General features: G+C 54.9%; 3 protein-coding genes across 3 annotated transcripts; 2 read left to right on the forward strand and 1 right to left on the reverse strand.

Annotated features, from left to right (window-relative positions):
* Window positions 1–493: 493 nt before the first annotated feature.
* On the reverse strand, window positions 494–4,135 carry CORC01_11468 (uncharacterized protein; the record flags this gene model as incomplete). Its single annotated transcript, XM_022623092.1, has 1 exon — window positions 494–4,135. The coding sequence occupies one exon, from the start codon at window positions 4,133–4,135 to the stop codon at window positions 494–496; it is 3,642 nt and encodes a 1,213-aa protein (XP_022470409.1).
* A 2,999-nt stretch (window positions 4,136–7,134) lies between these two features.
* CORC01_11469 (ADP,ATP carrier protein) lies at window positions 7,135–8,660 on the forward strand (the record flags this gene model as incomplete). The annotated part of the gene is made up of 4 exons (XM_022623093.1): window positions 7,135–7,176; window positions 7,478–7,499; window positions 7,618–7,694; window positions 7,851–8,660. 4 exons carry the CDS (start codon window positions 7,135–7,137, stop codon window positions 8,658–8,660), a joined length of 951 nt encoding a protein of 316 aa, XP_022470410.1.
* Window positions 8,661–9,565: 905 nt separating this feature from the next.
* On the forward strand, window positions 9,566–10,072 carry CORC01_11470 (uncharacterized protein; the record flags this gene model as incomplete). Its single annotated transcript, XM_022623094.1, has 2 exons — window positions 9,566–9,961; window positions 10,025–10,072. 2 exons carry the CDS (start codon window positions 9,566–9,568, stop codon window positions 10,070–10,072), a joined length of 444 nt encoding a protein of 147 aa, XP_022470411.1.
* Between the last annotated feature and the right edge of the window lie 5,716 nt (window positions 10,073–15,788).

Here is a 15,788-nt window from a genome sequence, read left to right on the forward strand (position 1 = left end):
ACATTGAAACGGACAAACCGCGAATCGTGCCCTCGTCACCAAGAGGTCATCCAAAGAGCTATTCACTGATTCGCAAAGGTACAAAGTCCTGCAAAATTTTACAGACTTGCTAACCTGTCATGAAAACAACTTCCTGGAAGAGGTTTCTCTGGTGGAATAGGGCAGTAAAACATGACTAGACTGTCCATTTTGATAAGCACAGCGCGGGCTTGGCAGTTTCAAGCTAGGAGCTTGGCCACAAGACGCTGTCAACGCCCACCTATTCACAATCTACATAGCAAATGTCCACAAATCGAGCAGACTTGAGGTAGCGAGCTTAGCCGCACTTGGGCTGATTGGTAACGTTATCATACGAAAGTAGACCCTCAGGTCTACTAAGAGTATCCTACACACTTCTTTCTTCAGAGACCATTTCCTAGGTTCCCTGAATATCCTTGAACGCGGAACAATAAAACTTCAATCAACGGAGTTCGCGTGCAATGCGTGGTAGCCTCTAGTTCCTCGCGCCCACGCGGCGTCTCCTGGTCGTTGAGGTCATGTCCGCATCACCCGCCAACTCATCAATATCATCTTCCGCCATCGGTGTATCCTCACCAGTAGCGACGCTAGTCGGCCTCGTGTTGCCAGAGTTCGAGGCAGGTTGACCTGTGCGTTCCTTCTCCGCATTACGGAGCTCGCCTATGATCTTCTCGACCTCCATCGACATCATCCTCGTAGAACGGACCACGGCGTCTTCGTCAACTTCGTATCCCACCACGTCAGCCCCATCGGCAGCACTCCCACCTTTCATGAATGCTGGGCCAGGCCCGCGACTGGGGTTCAGGTTGTACATGATGGCATTTGAAAACATGTGCACGAGCTCTCGTTCGAGCTGGGCGCTGTTGATAATGCTCTTGGGAGGCACCAGATCGTCACTGATTGGCAAAAGAACAGAGCCTGTGCCTGGGTCACCGTCTGGCAAAGCCTTGGCGGCCTCAGTGGCTGCTCTGTTGCCATGCGTTATGGCTGCACGAATGGACTTGATGTCCTGCGGCTGAATGATCAGAGTCTTGTAGCCAGGGGCGTCTCGCTCTCGAATCGGATTCGCAAATTGGTTCGCAAACCTGTGAGCGCCGATCTGGTCTAGAGCGGCAGCGCTTACACGACCAAACTGACGTGTCCATAGCACGTGGGTCGGAGCTGTAGGCGGTGCGAGTGGCTCTGTTGGAGTGTCTTGACGTTTGCGCTTGTGAGCAAGCCGTGATGACACGCTGCTAGGTGTGATCATGTTGCGTCGACTCGGTACGCTTTCATCAGCAGTCGTGTCGCCCGTATCATCTTGCGGTTTGGGCGTCGCTCTGGGAGTCACTCTAGGAGTGGCGTTCTCGTCCTTAATTCTGGGCGCCAGCTCATGGTGATCCATCGATAACTCGTCAGTTTGCGACACGACCGACTGGCTTCTACGCGTGCCGGCAACCGAAGGTGTGCTGTCAGCACGGACCTTGTTCGCGCTGCGCGGTGGTCGGCCTCGGCCTCTAGGACCGGGAGTCTTCATCTCTGATTTCGGCACCGGAATGGGAACCGGTGTCGGCTTAGGACTGGGTCTCCGTGGTGCTTGTGTCGGGGTTGGCGCGGGGGGTAGCGGCGCAACTTGCTGCACAGGACTCAATGGTTCAAAAGCGGGACTAGCTACTTCCCTGTCAGACGCACCCGGTCGAGGGGTCGAAGGCGTCGAAGTCACGGTCCATTTGGTTCCGGAGCCAGTGAGGAGGAAGGTGGGGGCCGCTGTGACAGGCGTCTGTGGCGGTGGAATAGGGGTGTTCGAGGCTCTTTTCGCCGGAGGGGGGGCAGCTGTGACTTGAGGAACCAGGTGAGGAGGAATGGCAGGCCGAGGCTGTTGCTTGTTGAGCGGAGAGCTGACACGCTTTTGAGCATCATTTGGCTTAGCATTCGACTGGGCTGGCGCTGGTGCGGGCGAAGGGCTGAACTGCTGCTGCGCGTAGGGAGGGGGGTAGGATTGCTGCCATCTTGGAGGAACGGCAGTCTGGCCGGAGGGACCGGTGGACGGGGTAGGCGATGCTGCAGCGAGAGGTCGCGGGTGGTTTGACTGGTAGCCTGTAGGCGGCTGTGGTGGATGAGGAGGCTGCGAGCTGCGAGGAGATTGAGAGGCAGTCGGTCGAGGCGGCTGCGAGTGCTGAGCGGGTTGTGGTCGCACAGAAGGCGCAATCGGAGTCGTAGACGATGGCCGGCCTTGAGGCGGTTGGTTCGCTGAGTTCTCTGGATGCCCCTTGGTCGGCGTTGAGTGAGTTGATGCCACCGGCTGTCCCTTGGGCTGAGAATGAGGCGGCGGGGGTTGATGATGCTTTTGAGGCTGAGGTTGGTTTTGGCTTTTGACTGGGGTCTGAGTCTGGGGTTGTGTATGAAGATGAGCTTGATCCTGAGCCTGAGCCTGAGCCTGAGCCTGAGCCTGAGCCTGAGCCTGAGCCTGAGCCTGAGCCTGGCGCGGCGGGGGGGGGGGGGGGGGGGGGGGGGGGGGGGTTGTGGTGGGGGTTGGGGGTGGAGGTTGGTGCGGCGTTGGATGCTGAGGATGCGGCTGCGGCTGAGGTTGCGTCTGAGGCTGGGGCTGGGTCTGAGGCTGGGCTTGAGTCTGAGGCTGAGCTTGAGCCTGAGCCTGAGCCTGAGCCTGAGCCTGAGCCTGAGCCTGAGCCTGAGCCTGGGCCTGAGCCTGAGCCTGGGGTTGAGGGGCTACCAGCACCGGCTGCGACTGTTGGACATATCTCTGTGTCTGATTTGCTTGCATTGGAACATGTGGAGGTTGCGGAGGACCATGGTATTGCCCTGTCGGTTGAGGATACCATTGTGAAGGATGATGTGCCTGATTCGGGGTGGAGGATGCAGAAGTTGCTGGAGTTTGTGATGGCATAGGGCGACCCTGTGGTTGAGGTGCCGGCGCCGCAGGCTGATATGGCTTTTCCCACTTCAGAGTTCCCGGAGTTGAGGGTTGAGCGGGCGTCCCTGGTGCTGGAGCACGAGTCTTGGGTATGTTATCTGGCCGTGGTGATATTGCTGGTAGAGGAACTGGCGAGGTCGACTGGCCGTGCCGAACTGGTGGATGCCCAGCACCAACAGGAGGCTGCAAGACCTGTCCCGCACTGCTGGGAGGCTTAAGGTTTTGATGCTGCTTGACATCTGGCCCATTAGCGGGCGCCGCAACAGATGCGGCGGCGGCGGACACAGCTTGCGTCGGAGGCACAACAGGTGATGGCTGGAACGCGCCTGCTGGCGGAGCCACGTCTCGTCTCGCCTGTGCAGGCTGTAGGGTCGGTGGTGGAGCTGGCGCAACGGTTGTTGGTGGTCTCGCATGGGTTTGGGGCGGTAGAGGAACGTGTCTGGGGATCGGTACTGGAGTCTGCGTTGGAACGGAGCCTGGTCCGTTGGCAGGCCTGATCGGTCTTGGTGTTTCAACAGGCGGCGTCGGAGTCGATCGCTTGGCCTGTAGTTGCGCTGCGGTCTGGGCCGGCGTCGGAATCAAAGAAGGAACCGGGACAGGTGTTGGAACGGGCTTTGGCCCGGAGGAGCTGTTTGGTGCTACTGGACGGGGTGTATTCGCCTTGGCTCGGTCGATAGCCTCTTGCGTTTCCAGAGCTTTAATCTCTCTGGCGAGTGTCTCAATGCGCCGCTCATCTTCCCTAATATCCTTGACGATATTTTCCTTATACCTTGCATAGAGTCGATCCACCAACGCGGGGAATCTGTGCGATTGCTCCTTGACTTCCCTAAGCGTAGGCAATGGGGGATGACTGAGCTTGCGCTTCTTCAAGTTTGGCGACGCGCCATCGGGCTTATCGGTGGTCGCATTCTCGCTCCTCAACTCTTCCTGCAGCAGGTGCAGGAAGAGTTGTTGAAGCGCATCCGGGCTTAGTCGTTTAGCGTCGTAGGTCTTGTCATCCTTGATCAATGAGTTATTGACAAGGAGATCGGAGGCCTTTATGAAGGCAGGAGCTTCGGCGCCGTGCTGAAGGACGGCTTGAAATAGAAACAGGGACTCGAGAGGAGTGTAGACGGCCGGGTTATTCATGCCCCAAAGCCCGCCTCGCCAGTGATCGAGGGAGCTGTCGCGTCTCGGTAGAAGATGGATAGGCGCCAGGGTCTGCATCTCCGACGTTAGACAAGTGTCATCTTATCAAGACGTCGCAAGGCTGAGAGTCGCGCGTCGCGGGACGTACTGGCAGCCTCTAGGAGGACCTCTTGGTGGGCCGAGGCATCTACTTGCACGCGTTCAGGGGTGGAAAGGGTGGCTATCTGGGGGCCACAAGTCGTCGCAGGTAGAATTCGTGTCGTAAGGTTGGTGTTTTGAGTCGTCTGCTCGCCAATTTCGGTCACGTGATACAAGGTGTTTCGAGGTGGGATTTTTGCTAGTATTGTTTGCAGGCGGGCCGCTGGGCGGTCGATGAAATTTTTTGTTGGTCGATTGGCAAGGTTTGGAGAGAAGATGGGGAATTGAGGACGGAATCTGGAGCGCAAGGCGAGCGAGATGAACCAAGAGCGTAGTGCAGCACGGCGAATCAGGTTTGACATTGGCAAGGCTGAGGAGCTGGGAGACGTCACGTGGTACTCTCCAGGCTACACTATTTCTCGTCCCTCCAAATTGTTTCCGACGTGCAGGCACAGCAAATCCGATGCACATAAGAATGAGGCGCTAAGGCATCAATGAAATGCACGGGTGAGAGCCAAAGACCGGGGCTGCTTGCGGCCCGCCGGCGCTTCTGTTAGCCTCAGCCCGCAGGTGGTGTTAGCCAGAAAACGGAGCCGGTCTAGGAAGCTGCAGTATTGAAAGCAAGCGTGGCAAGCACGTCGGGAGGCTGGCAGGCCATACGCTCCTCAATTCATCCCTGTTTCCTCGCTCCTTAGTCAGACCGATCGGTTTTGGCTTTTTTTCTCCTTCACGGTTCCCCATGTCAGAATAGGAGAAGCTGAGCTGGCAGAGAAGCAATCCACTTGAAAGCCTTCCGTCCAATCGTCTCCATCAATGCCTCTTCCCGGTCTCCCGGCCTCCCGCTCTTGGGGCCCCGAATCTTGCGAAATCGTATCCAAGCCTGGAAGTTCTCTTTGTCCATCGAGGAGACATCGGTTCGCCCAGCTCCATCTGTAAATCATCCTCAGCTCTGGTCCAAGCGAGAAGCTGCCAACAGCCATGCTGCTCACAAGCGCCTCAGTATAACAGAGCTGGCAGCTTCCCAGACCGGCCCCGCCGCTTCAGGTTTTGGATGCCGTCTATACGAGTAAGGACGGTGTGAAGTCTCTGATGAGGATACCTACTTGAAGTCGGGTACCTACGCAAGTTGAGAACAAACTCTCAGCCACCATCCGTGCTTGTTGCATGTGTCTTGGCCGAGTCTCTGCCCGGCCTGCCAGTTCAGCGTTCTAGCTATCCTAATGAAAGTCAATTGCTTCACAGGTGCGATGCTGACACGCAGGGCATGTCAAAAAAGGAGAGCCGTGTCAAGTGCATCTGCGGAGGCGAAACTACATCCCTTTCTCCCTTATCAAGGATGGCGAAAATTTATATTGGCTGTCGTGGGCCGTATCCATAGATCTGCCCCGTCATTTCCAAACGACGGTTCCGTCGAGCCTGTACGAATCGAATCAAATGTAAACAAAACTCCTCTAAGCACCCTGACCCGAGAGCCGCTTGCCCAGCCTGAGGCATGTGAGTGTCCCATCTGCGGCCCTCAGTACGGATACGGACACTACCGCATGTCACTGTCTTCACCTAGTCTGCGGAGAGGGTGCGCGAAGCAAAAAGGATGCGCACTGGGAGACCTGCCAGATTCGCTGAATGGACCCGGAGCAAGCGAAGGCCTTGACTCGGCCGGGCCAGGCTTGCCGCATGCCCCTGGATTCTGGAGCCAGTGAATTGCGTCTCTTTCTTTTTTTAAGCTCGGCTGTCTGGGACGGCGGATGCAGGTCGATTGGCGGATTGCGAATTAGCGGCGGCGGCTCAAAGAATTGGATGCTGCGCTTTTGCAGGCTGACAAGACCCCAGAACTTAGAGGTGCCCGGCCCAGCCAGCCAATCTGGGCGGCTCAGCCCCGGGACATGGAGACAAAGTTCGGGATGAAGGAGGATTTTGATGACACGGGGCCGGATGAGATATCCGTCGGTCATGTCTTGTTGCCATAGCAGACGGGCTTCTGGGCCTTCGATTTTGGAGCATGCGGCGGCAGCGGCAGCAGCGATGCTTTGCTATGCCATCCAATGGTTATATCGCAGACGCTAATGACGATGTTTCTGGAACAAGAGAGACGGGATAACTACAGTGGCTTCCTGATGAGCAACGAGGCTTGGAATGAAATCTCATTAGGCCTGCTGTTTGGCACATCCACGCCTCTTCCGCACCCTTTGCCTAGCCCAAGTCGGGGACACCTTGATGCCACCAACTCTCCCGGTGCTAGAGACACACATGGTTGCCCCTAATTATTCATTATAACACCGTGACTGATGCGGAGTATTACAATGAAGTCTCGACTTTGGAGCTTTGCTTTTCGGTGACAGACACTCCGCAAAGTGCCCGGCTAGGTAGTGAGCACTAAAGACCTGACGGACGAAGCTGCCGTCCAGCTTCCCGACAAGTGCAGGAGAAACACAGGCCGCGGAGTCCCCGTGCAAATCTCGGGGTGAACCGGTATCTCAATTCCATGGCAAACTAGCGCTTTGGCCTGAGGCAACAGAGCTGGCCTGAGTTGCCGGGCCAAAGAAAAACTTCGTCTCTGCTGCACCTTCCCACAGTGATCTTGGGGGTTGGAGCAATGGAAGGGGGCGACCCACCCGCGCCTGCCCACCCAAGAGGACACTAACGGAGTCTGGAGGGCCAGCAAAGAGACCCACTCTTGTCCACTTCTTACGCACCCTGAGCCCGGCTGGGGTGGTCGGTGCTCCTTTCTTAGCGCAACCCGGAAAGATTCGCTCAAAAGCTGTTCCTTCTTCGGCCACCCTGCAGGAATTTTTTTTTCCCTCCCTCAAACCTGCTGCCGTCGGAGCACTTAAATTCTCTCGACTCGCTCTTCCGTCTTCACATCCCCTTCTATTCCTCCGTCCATCTCCGCTCATTCTTTTCTCTGAGGTTGATCTTTTGAGAAGAAACCCACAGCCAAGATGTCTGTTCCTGTCGAAAAGCAGAAGGTCCTGGGCATGCCGGTAAGCTCCTGTTCCTCCCCCTGTCCGTTATCCGAGGCTGCGGGAAAAAAAATTACCTCGCCGGCGACGTCGCTTCATTCCATCACCGATGTACCATCAATAGCCATCGTATCCTGCCATGGAATAACCGAGATGCAATGAGTCTCGACCCGATGGACTCGGTTGGGCGCGACAATGGTCAGCTTCTCGGCTTATCATCGTTGGTGGAAGACCCGACGCGCTGGACTGAGCATTTCATACTCTACCCTCGATATGGACGTCAACATGAGGATGAATCAATTTGCTAACTGCTTTCTCACAGCCTTTCGTGGCCGACTTCCTTAGTACGTTGCACAAACCACCACGATGCCGGCGATTGTCATCAACCAGCTTCCCGACCTCGGCAAGCTGATCTTGGCAATGCGATAAACCCATGAAACATTCACTAACAATATCCTACAGTGGGAGGTGTCTCCGCCGCTGTCTCCAAGACTGCTGCCGCTCCCATTGAGCGTATCAAGCTTCTCATCCAGAACCAGGTTAGTAAACACTGCCATCCATTCACTCTGGACAGGTAGCCGGCCAAGGTCGGACCGGGTAACCCCGGTCAGAAAAGTCATCGCGATATTACACGTGACCTTGGCCACCACCGCTGCTGGAGCTACTACTCAAGATTGCATCTAACAACTTCATAGGATGAGATGCTTAAGCAGGGTCGTCTTGACCGCAAGTACGACGGTATCGTCGACTGCTTCAAGCGCACCGCCGCCGATGAGGGTGTCATGTCCCTGTGGCGTGGCAACACTGCCAACGTCATCCGTTACTTCCCCACTCAGGCCCTGAACTTTGCTTTCCGCGACAAGTTCAAGCAGCTGTTCGGCTTCAAGAAGGAGCGTGACGGCTACGCCTGGTGGATGGCTGGTAACCTGGCTTCCGGTGGTGCTGCCGGTGCCACTTCCCTGCTCTTCGTCTACTCCCTCGACTACGCCCGTACCCGTCTGGCCAACGACGCCAAGTCCGCCAAGAAGGGTGGTGAGCGCCAGTTCAACGGTCTCGTTGACGTCTACCGCAAGACCCTCGCCTCCGACGGTATTGCCGGTCTGTACCGTGGCTTCATGCCCTCCGTTGCCGGTATCGTCGTCTACCGTGGTCTGTACTTCGGCATGTACGACTCCATCAAGCCCGTTGTCCTCACCGGTAACCTCGCCAACAACTTCCTTGCCTCTTTCGCCCTTGGATGGCTCGTCACCACCGGTGCCGGTATCGCCTCTTACCCCCTTGACACCATCCGCCGTCGCATGATGATGACCTCTGGCGAGGCCGTCAAGTACAAGTCTTCCTTCGACGCTGGAAAGCAGATCGTCGCCAAGGAGGGTGTCAAGTCTCTCTTCAAGGGTGCCGGTGCCAACATCCTCCGTGGTGTCGCCGGTGCTGGTGTCCTGTCCATCTACGACCAGCTCCAGGTCCTGCTCTTCGGCAAGGCCTTCAAGGGTGGCTCTGGCTAAATGCCTTTGACACTTCTTCGTGTATAAACTCTTCACCGGTGGCGGGTTGGGCAGTTGGCGAATACCCGGGCTGTGGGGATTCGTTGCTGGTTAGGATCAGATGAGGAATCGGTTGATAAAATAGGGAAGATGGGATGTTGTGGAGGGGCTATGGATGCAGGCACCACGAGACGTGGCACGCCTGGATCGGCCAGTCCTTCGTGGTTTAGACTGGCATCTGGCAAGGCGTTCTCTTACATGACCTGAAGAGCTTTGCTTGCTACCTAATCCACTGTAATTTGTACACTAAAGCAATTTCCGATTGCACTCGTTCACGCAACACCTGTCCTCGCTGGACTTTACCGGCTTCTGGTCGATCCTGGGGTGGATTTTCCTTGGTATTGCATGATGATAGACTTCCGCGGCACAATAGGAAGATTTCTTTGATTCTATAATGATGCTCTCATCTAAGCCTTGAATGTTTTAACATGCGGTCTTTTCGAGTTTTATGGCAGTGTTAATGGTAGTCTGACTCGATAAGGCGGCGTCCATTGGTGTCGTCGTTATCCTGCTCTGATTGGTCAATGGCCTTTTTGTTGCTAGTGGACTCAAACACGCCTGCACTCCGCAGTGACAGTGACAGTCGCGTCCCGCTCTAAGCTTTAAATCACCCCACGTGCTCCCCGCTCTAATCGCCTGATTACCAGGCCAGATCGAATCTCGCCGTTCAACAGATGCACCTCTGACATCTGACAGTTTATGTTTACTTGGAGAAGTGGGCTATCACGCAGTCGACACGTGGAATCTCTGTTGCCGAAATTGACTCGCCAGCTCTATCGATCTGACGCACACCTTGGTCAAGCTACCACCTCGATGCAAGCAATTCATCAATCCTGAAGCAACATCAGCAGACAACAACCACGACAATGCCGAGACAAGCAACCGAGACAGCGAAGCGCGGCGGCCCTACCAAGTCTCAACAGCAAGCTACTGGTACGAAGCGGAAGGCCACGCAGCAGCCGGCACGTAAGAAGTCGGGGCCCTCTGAGCTCTCCGACAGTGACGCACCGGGATTGCGGGCACGGCGCGAAACGGACGATGTGGAGGAGGAGCAAGTAGAAGAGGAGCGAGAAGACGGCGAAGAAGAACCGGACAATACGATCCCGCCCGAGCTGCTGACACGGCTCCTGCATGAGTTCTTCGAGAAGGACGACACGAGACTCAGCAAAGACGCGAACTTAGCGGCGGGGAAGTATATGGATATCTTTGTGAGGGAGGCGATTGCGCGATGTGTGCATGAAAGGCCTGGTGGATTTCTTGAGGTTGGTTTGCGCTGGCTTCATGTCTTACAATGAAGAAGGTGCTAACTGACTGGTTGACAACAGGTTGAGGATTTGGAGAAGATTGCACCTCAGCTGCTCATGGACTTCTAGCCTTGGAGTTGAGACTTCGTGAAAGATGAGGTAACGAAAGGTGACACCTCTCATATACTAGCTCCTGAGGCATGGGAAATGCTCTTCGATCGGACTTGGAAGACCTCAAGCCACATTCTTCAATCTTTGTGTCGCGCACGACGTACGTTATTGAGGCCATCGACTCAACACTGCCCCGCTACCTTTGCGTTGACGAAAAGTCGCTACCGATCCCGCATGTCTCAAGGTGCTCGCCGAACCTACGCCAGGTCATCAGCGAAGGACAAATCAGTTCGATCTCGGCATACTGTGGCACGGAGATGGAACACAAAGATCGCGCTTCGCGTAACAGGAGTCTTGCAGCATTTTTTGTCAGATCTGCATGACACAGTGTCGTGATCTTCAATCCATCATCCGCCATTTGCCGTTCATGTTCGCGAAGTAGATGTGAAGAGGCGTTGCTGCTACCCACGAGAAAGTAGCACAGTCTCTGAGGAAGCCAAGACTTTTGTTCCGGTCGATCATGTGGAGCGCAGCCATGCTCTGATGTTTCAACATGTTTTCAACGGGGCCACGAGGGTGGAACACGGCACTTTGATACTAGAATCTACGCTGCCCGACGCATTACAGACCAATCTTTGTCTGGATCGCCTGCCTGTGCATGACAGACAGCGCCAAAAGCAGGTATCTATCGCTGGCGAACCGTGGTCTAGTTGAGGTTGCCACAGCCGGCCCGGTCAAAGGGACGGATAAAGATGCCGAAGTCGAAACTGCATCCAAATGGGGGCTCAGGTTTCGACCCCGGGCCGTCATCGAGACTGGAGGTGTCAAAGGGTCTCAATGCCTTCAAATCAAAGTCTGCCCACCCTTCCCCCTGCATCCCACAGGCAACTGGTACCGAGTTCACTGGGCTACCTACCTTAGCTACTGTCGTCACTAAAGAAAGGGCTGAATGGAACGGACAACTCTCCGCTCGTCTCCCAGTCCAGACGAAGCTATAACAGCAGTAAAACCAGCAGCGACATGAACTGCCATTCGAAGCCTTCCCGTGCCTCAATGTTGTATCTGTGGGTTCAGACGAAACGGCAGGCTTGACAGCAGAGATGTCAAAGACCTGGAGGGGTAAGAGGGAAGGTGCATGGCTACCTAGACAGACGAAATTGGAAGAAAGTCCGAGAGGATTCCTCTCTTACATGTCTCTTTTACCCATCGTGTTGGGCCAGTTGACTGACTATCGGCAAACATTGCACGGTATCCGATGATGAGGGTCGTCGCGTCTGGGGGAGGGTCTTGGGATGAAACCTTACGCTGACACAATGATCTTCCCCCTCCCTCTATCTCTCTGTCTCTTTGGACTCTGCAGTTCTTTCTCACCTGGGTTGTCTCCTAAACAAATATCCGAAGGTCGGGGTAGCGAGATAGTTGTTCCTAGAGACGGGTGACGGCTAGGGATTTGCTTTAACCGGTTGAGCCGCATTCCCCATATTTTCCTACCTTGAAGCAAGAGTTTGAAACAAGTTCCGCGCTCTCTCTCTCGCTTCACTACAGAAATCAAAATACAATGATAGCTCAGTCTACACGAAGTGTCTCGACCAAGTCGCCAGGGGTTGTTACCTCTGGCTTGATTCAGCTTCCGCTTTCCCAATCAAGCTTATTTAACACTAGGAAGCACATTAATTGTAAGGCAACTTGATTGGTTTGCACTTGGCCCCAAGACCATCAAAGTCTCACCCGATATCACGTCCGTCTTTGTCCCGGACCGCCTTCCCTTTACCATCTCTCGTTTCTTACTTACAAGCACTCTCCCAGTGCGACGTCGCTGAACGGACATGAGAAGCTTGGTCAGTTGTCATGGGCTCTGCTTCACGGTAATTCTGATTTGGCCGTGGACTGCTAGGCCCTTGGACCTTTCTTGGCCACGTGGGAAGTCTACAGATGAGGTGTCGCAACCTGTAAAGTTGTAATTAGATGAGATGAGATGAGATGAGATGTAGAGGGACAATTTGTCTATGCAAACTAGGCGTTTGTCCCGGTTTTGCCCAGAAAAAAAAAACATTTGTAAGTAGATGTGAGTATGCAGCTTGGGAAGTGAGTATTTATGAACTTGTTCCTGGTCTAGTTGACATAAGCACCGTCTTTGTGGTCGACACTTGACTAACTGCCAAGGCACTGAGTATGGCTTCTAGGACTCTCAGGCCATGTCAACTTGAGGTGACGAGGCCAAGTGGTAGGAGACCCGGGTGAAGAGTCTCCAGAGAATAGATAGTCTCTCTGTCTTGGCAAACTGAGCAACGAATCTTGGAATCCCGCCTTGCGATCGGATGTGCCTTCTGATACCCTTTTTCACTGGGATCTAGCATGTGGGGTGGGTGAAGCCTTTGCGGTCAACTGACACCTCGGACACCTGCTCAGAGAAGGCGAGTCGGTCGTGCGTGTTAAAGAAAGGTTTGGCCCCATCTTTGCCGTCAATCGCCTAGTGCCTGCTTAGGAAAACGTTAATAATCGAGAGTGCTTGGCGAGGAGTGATTGACACAGGTGGCCCTGGACTCATTGTGAAGCCCTGTATACGCCCTAGGCTGGCCTTGCATGTCCTGACAGGTGGGGATAGAAGAGAAGTACGGGACGGTGACCGAGATCTAGGGTAGGAGCGGCGGTGGTGCATTGAAGGAAAGATTCTCGTCTGTAAAGAGAAGAGAAAGGAAGGGAACGGATGTGGAGGAGGCAAGATGGGATGACGCCAGAGGAGAGGAGAAAAGATCAGTTCAAACACGGTTTATGGTTTCTGAATGGAGCGAGAATAACCTGCCATTTCACCCATGGGTTGAACCTTCGACAACGACGAGGCACTCAGACTTGCCCACAGTCGTCCACTATTATTAGGCCTCTTCTGAGCTTTGTGAGGGAATATTTGACCCGTAGAGTGTCATTGAATGGGCTTGATTACTTGTCGATACAAGCCAGGAGCGTTTCGTTTCTCTGCCTGTGACGGATAGTACTGACCCCGACTGGCCATGTCAAAAGGATTGTCTGGACGACGAAACGTGTTATTCGGATAGACGGCGGGCGAAAGAGGGTCCCTGCAAGTATATCAGCAGGCGGCTATATGGTCTTGGCGTTGATGTCCCAGGAGCGGCCATGTTTTTCAGTGAGCTTTCTCCTTGAAAATTTGTCAGGCGTCGAGGTTTCGATGGATGTGAATTGAATGATCCGCGCGGATGAGTGAAATAGCGGACAAAGGAAGCCGTGGGACCAGGGAAAGAGGGAACATGATCATATACGCGCAGGTCCAGGGAAACCATATTTTTCACTAACGCACACTGCGGGCTGCGATGAGCAAGGCAGAGAGATGCAAGCCAGGCGGGCTCAAGAGCCACGAGACGAAAGAGTCAAGAGTCGGAGAAGCCGTTGTGGCAAAAAGAGGAGCATGAAGAAGCGCCTGATTGGGAAGAAGAAGACGAAGCAAATGCCGGGGCGGTGGTGTGTGTGTGTGTGTGTGTGTGGGGTGTAGAGGCCGGGATGTTAGATCTCGGAAAAGCGAATCTTGCATATCCAAGACTGTTTGCCGCAGCTGCTACGACTGGTCGAGGCAGCATTGCTGTTCGTTGAGTGACAGCGTGAGACAGAGATGCTCACCTTTTCCTTTTCCTTTTCCTCCATGGGTGAAGAGATTGTCGTTGGCCGCGGGCAAGACGGCCGGGGGGAGTGGGGAGATGGGAGGAAATGGAACGAGAGCAGAGCATGAGCAGGGTAGACCGTAGAGTGGAGGAGAAGTAAAATATCAGACGCCGATGTCCCTATATGGGCATCTCTCCTGCGACAACCGAAGCAGGGCCGCGACTGTGACAGAACTGGGATACGACGATTCTTATTGCTAGGCGAGTGGAGGGTTGTGGAGGTGTTTGTGTAAGTGTGTGTGCTCAAATCGTTTAGGATGAGGCTCACAGACCTGATAGGATGATGGGAGCAGCAGTCGAGCAATGACAAGCAACGGCGGCGCACCGGGACGGTTGACCGGCATACACTACAACTTGGAGTCTCGGACAGGCTCAAAAAGCCTAGGCGAGCAGGGGTATGGATTGGTTGTTGCTTTTGCTTTTGGTGGGCAGTTCATTTGTAAATCGGGCAATTCTTTTTAGAGCCCCCCAGACTGGCGGAGACACGGAGACGGTAGGCATTTACGGATACGCCAGGGCAGAAAGGGTGCAGTGGGATGACGGACGACGTCACGCCAACACTGGGACGCAATGTGGTCCGGGATGGGGACGGACGGGAAGGGTAGCCAGGCCTTGTCATCCATGGTGGTGAGGAAGACCCGTCAAGGTGGGAGGCGAACGCGGAGGAGAGGATGGACAGGCCCTGGGGGAGAGAAGCAACTGGGAAGTGACGGACTGGGTGAAACAGGGTACGTCGCGAAACTGTTAGAGGGCTGAAGGAGACGTGGAGCAAATGCGAGCGCTAGCCTCTTTTGGCCGCCGGCAGCCCAATTGCAGCCAATGAAGAGGAAGGAAAGTTGAATAAGCGGGTCATTTTCGGAGGTACTTGGTCGCACGGCGGGCTGTGCGGGTCTAAACCTTATTTCGGCTTCGACGTTGTCCGACTTGGTTTGACACGCGCTACCTCTCCTCGCCAGTCTCAACTTCTGCTTCCTCCGTTCCCCCTACCACCACTCGACCAGCAGTACCCTCCGTCTCCGGGGGCGTGAAAACGTTGGCTTGTCTTGGTCTCGTTGCAGAGTTGCGCCGTGACGCCGGGGGTTCTCAATTCGAGTCGTCGCGAACCTCGCTTCACAGTTCACACACACACACACACACTCGTCTGACAAGTTGGGTGGTAGGTGTGTGAGTTTCTCTTGAACCGAATGCGCTCTAGTGGTGGCCTGTGGTTTGACGGGCAGAACGGGCTGATGTCTTGATGAGATGACTCTTCCCAACAGGACTCGAGGCGGACGAACTGCCGTTGCAGCGTGTGTTCTTTTCTTGTCTTGGCCGCTGTCAAGATCGGTCTGGTCCCAACTCTGCCGACGTTACAACCCACCGCGAGCATACCAGAGCTTTTGCGTTTTGCGCCGTAATTACGCGTCTTGGTGCTAAGGTGGCTGGTGTCGCGAAAACCCAATTGCCGTCTCTTTCTCTCTCTCTCTCTCTCTCTCTCTCTCTCCTCTCGCTCCCTCTCCATTGGTCTCATCCCGGCCCGTCATCGTCAATTGACGTTGAGCATGCCGCGGTGTGGCGTGGCATAGTGCATCAAACCATGATCCACCCGCAACTAGTGCAAGCTCTGAGCAACTCAACCATGTTGCGACTCTTCGGATCTGCTTATCCAGATCCCTTCATTTCTTTACTAGAAAGACGTCGGCGGAGGAGAAGGTTCGGCTAGAACGGCTCCCCCCAATCCTTCCTGGACTCTTGTCCTTCCGCGCGTCTTGGCTCCGAGGGTCTTGGGTTTCCCCGTACTACTCATCCACGCTTCTGGCAAGTCTGGCGACGGGAAACAAGGGCTCCCTACACGGCACCTTACGGAAAACCCATCATATTAGCTACGAGGTGGTGTAAGGCAGAATTGACCCGCATGTCCTTCCTGTCCGCCAACCACTGAGGGAAGAATCCACCGACGGCGACTGAGGGCAGCAAGCAAGTGCAAGGCAAGGCCTCTCCATGGCAGAGAAGGCAAGCAATCTCCTGCAAGGTCGGGTGCTAATGTGTTTCTGCTTGTCCCGGGGCTGCACTCAACACGTCCA

Source organism: Colletotrichum orchidophilum, assembly GCF_001831195.1.
Source record: "Colletotrichum orchidophilum strain IMI 309357 chromosome Unknown Scaffold_125.1, whole genome shotgun sequence".
In the NCBI taxonomy this organism is placed as follows: domain Eukaryota; kingdom Fungi; phylum Ascomycota; class Sordariomycetes; order Glomerellales; family Glomerellaceae; genus Colletotrichum; species Colletotrichum orchidophilum.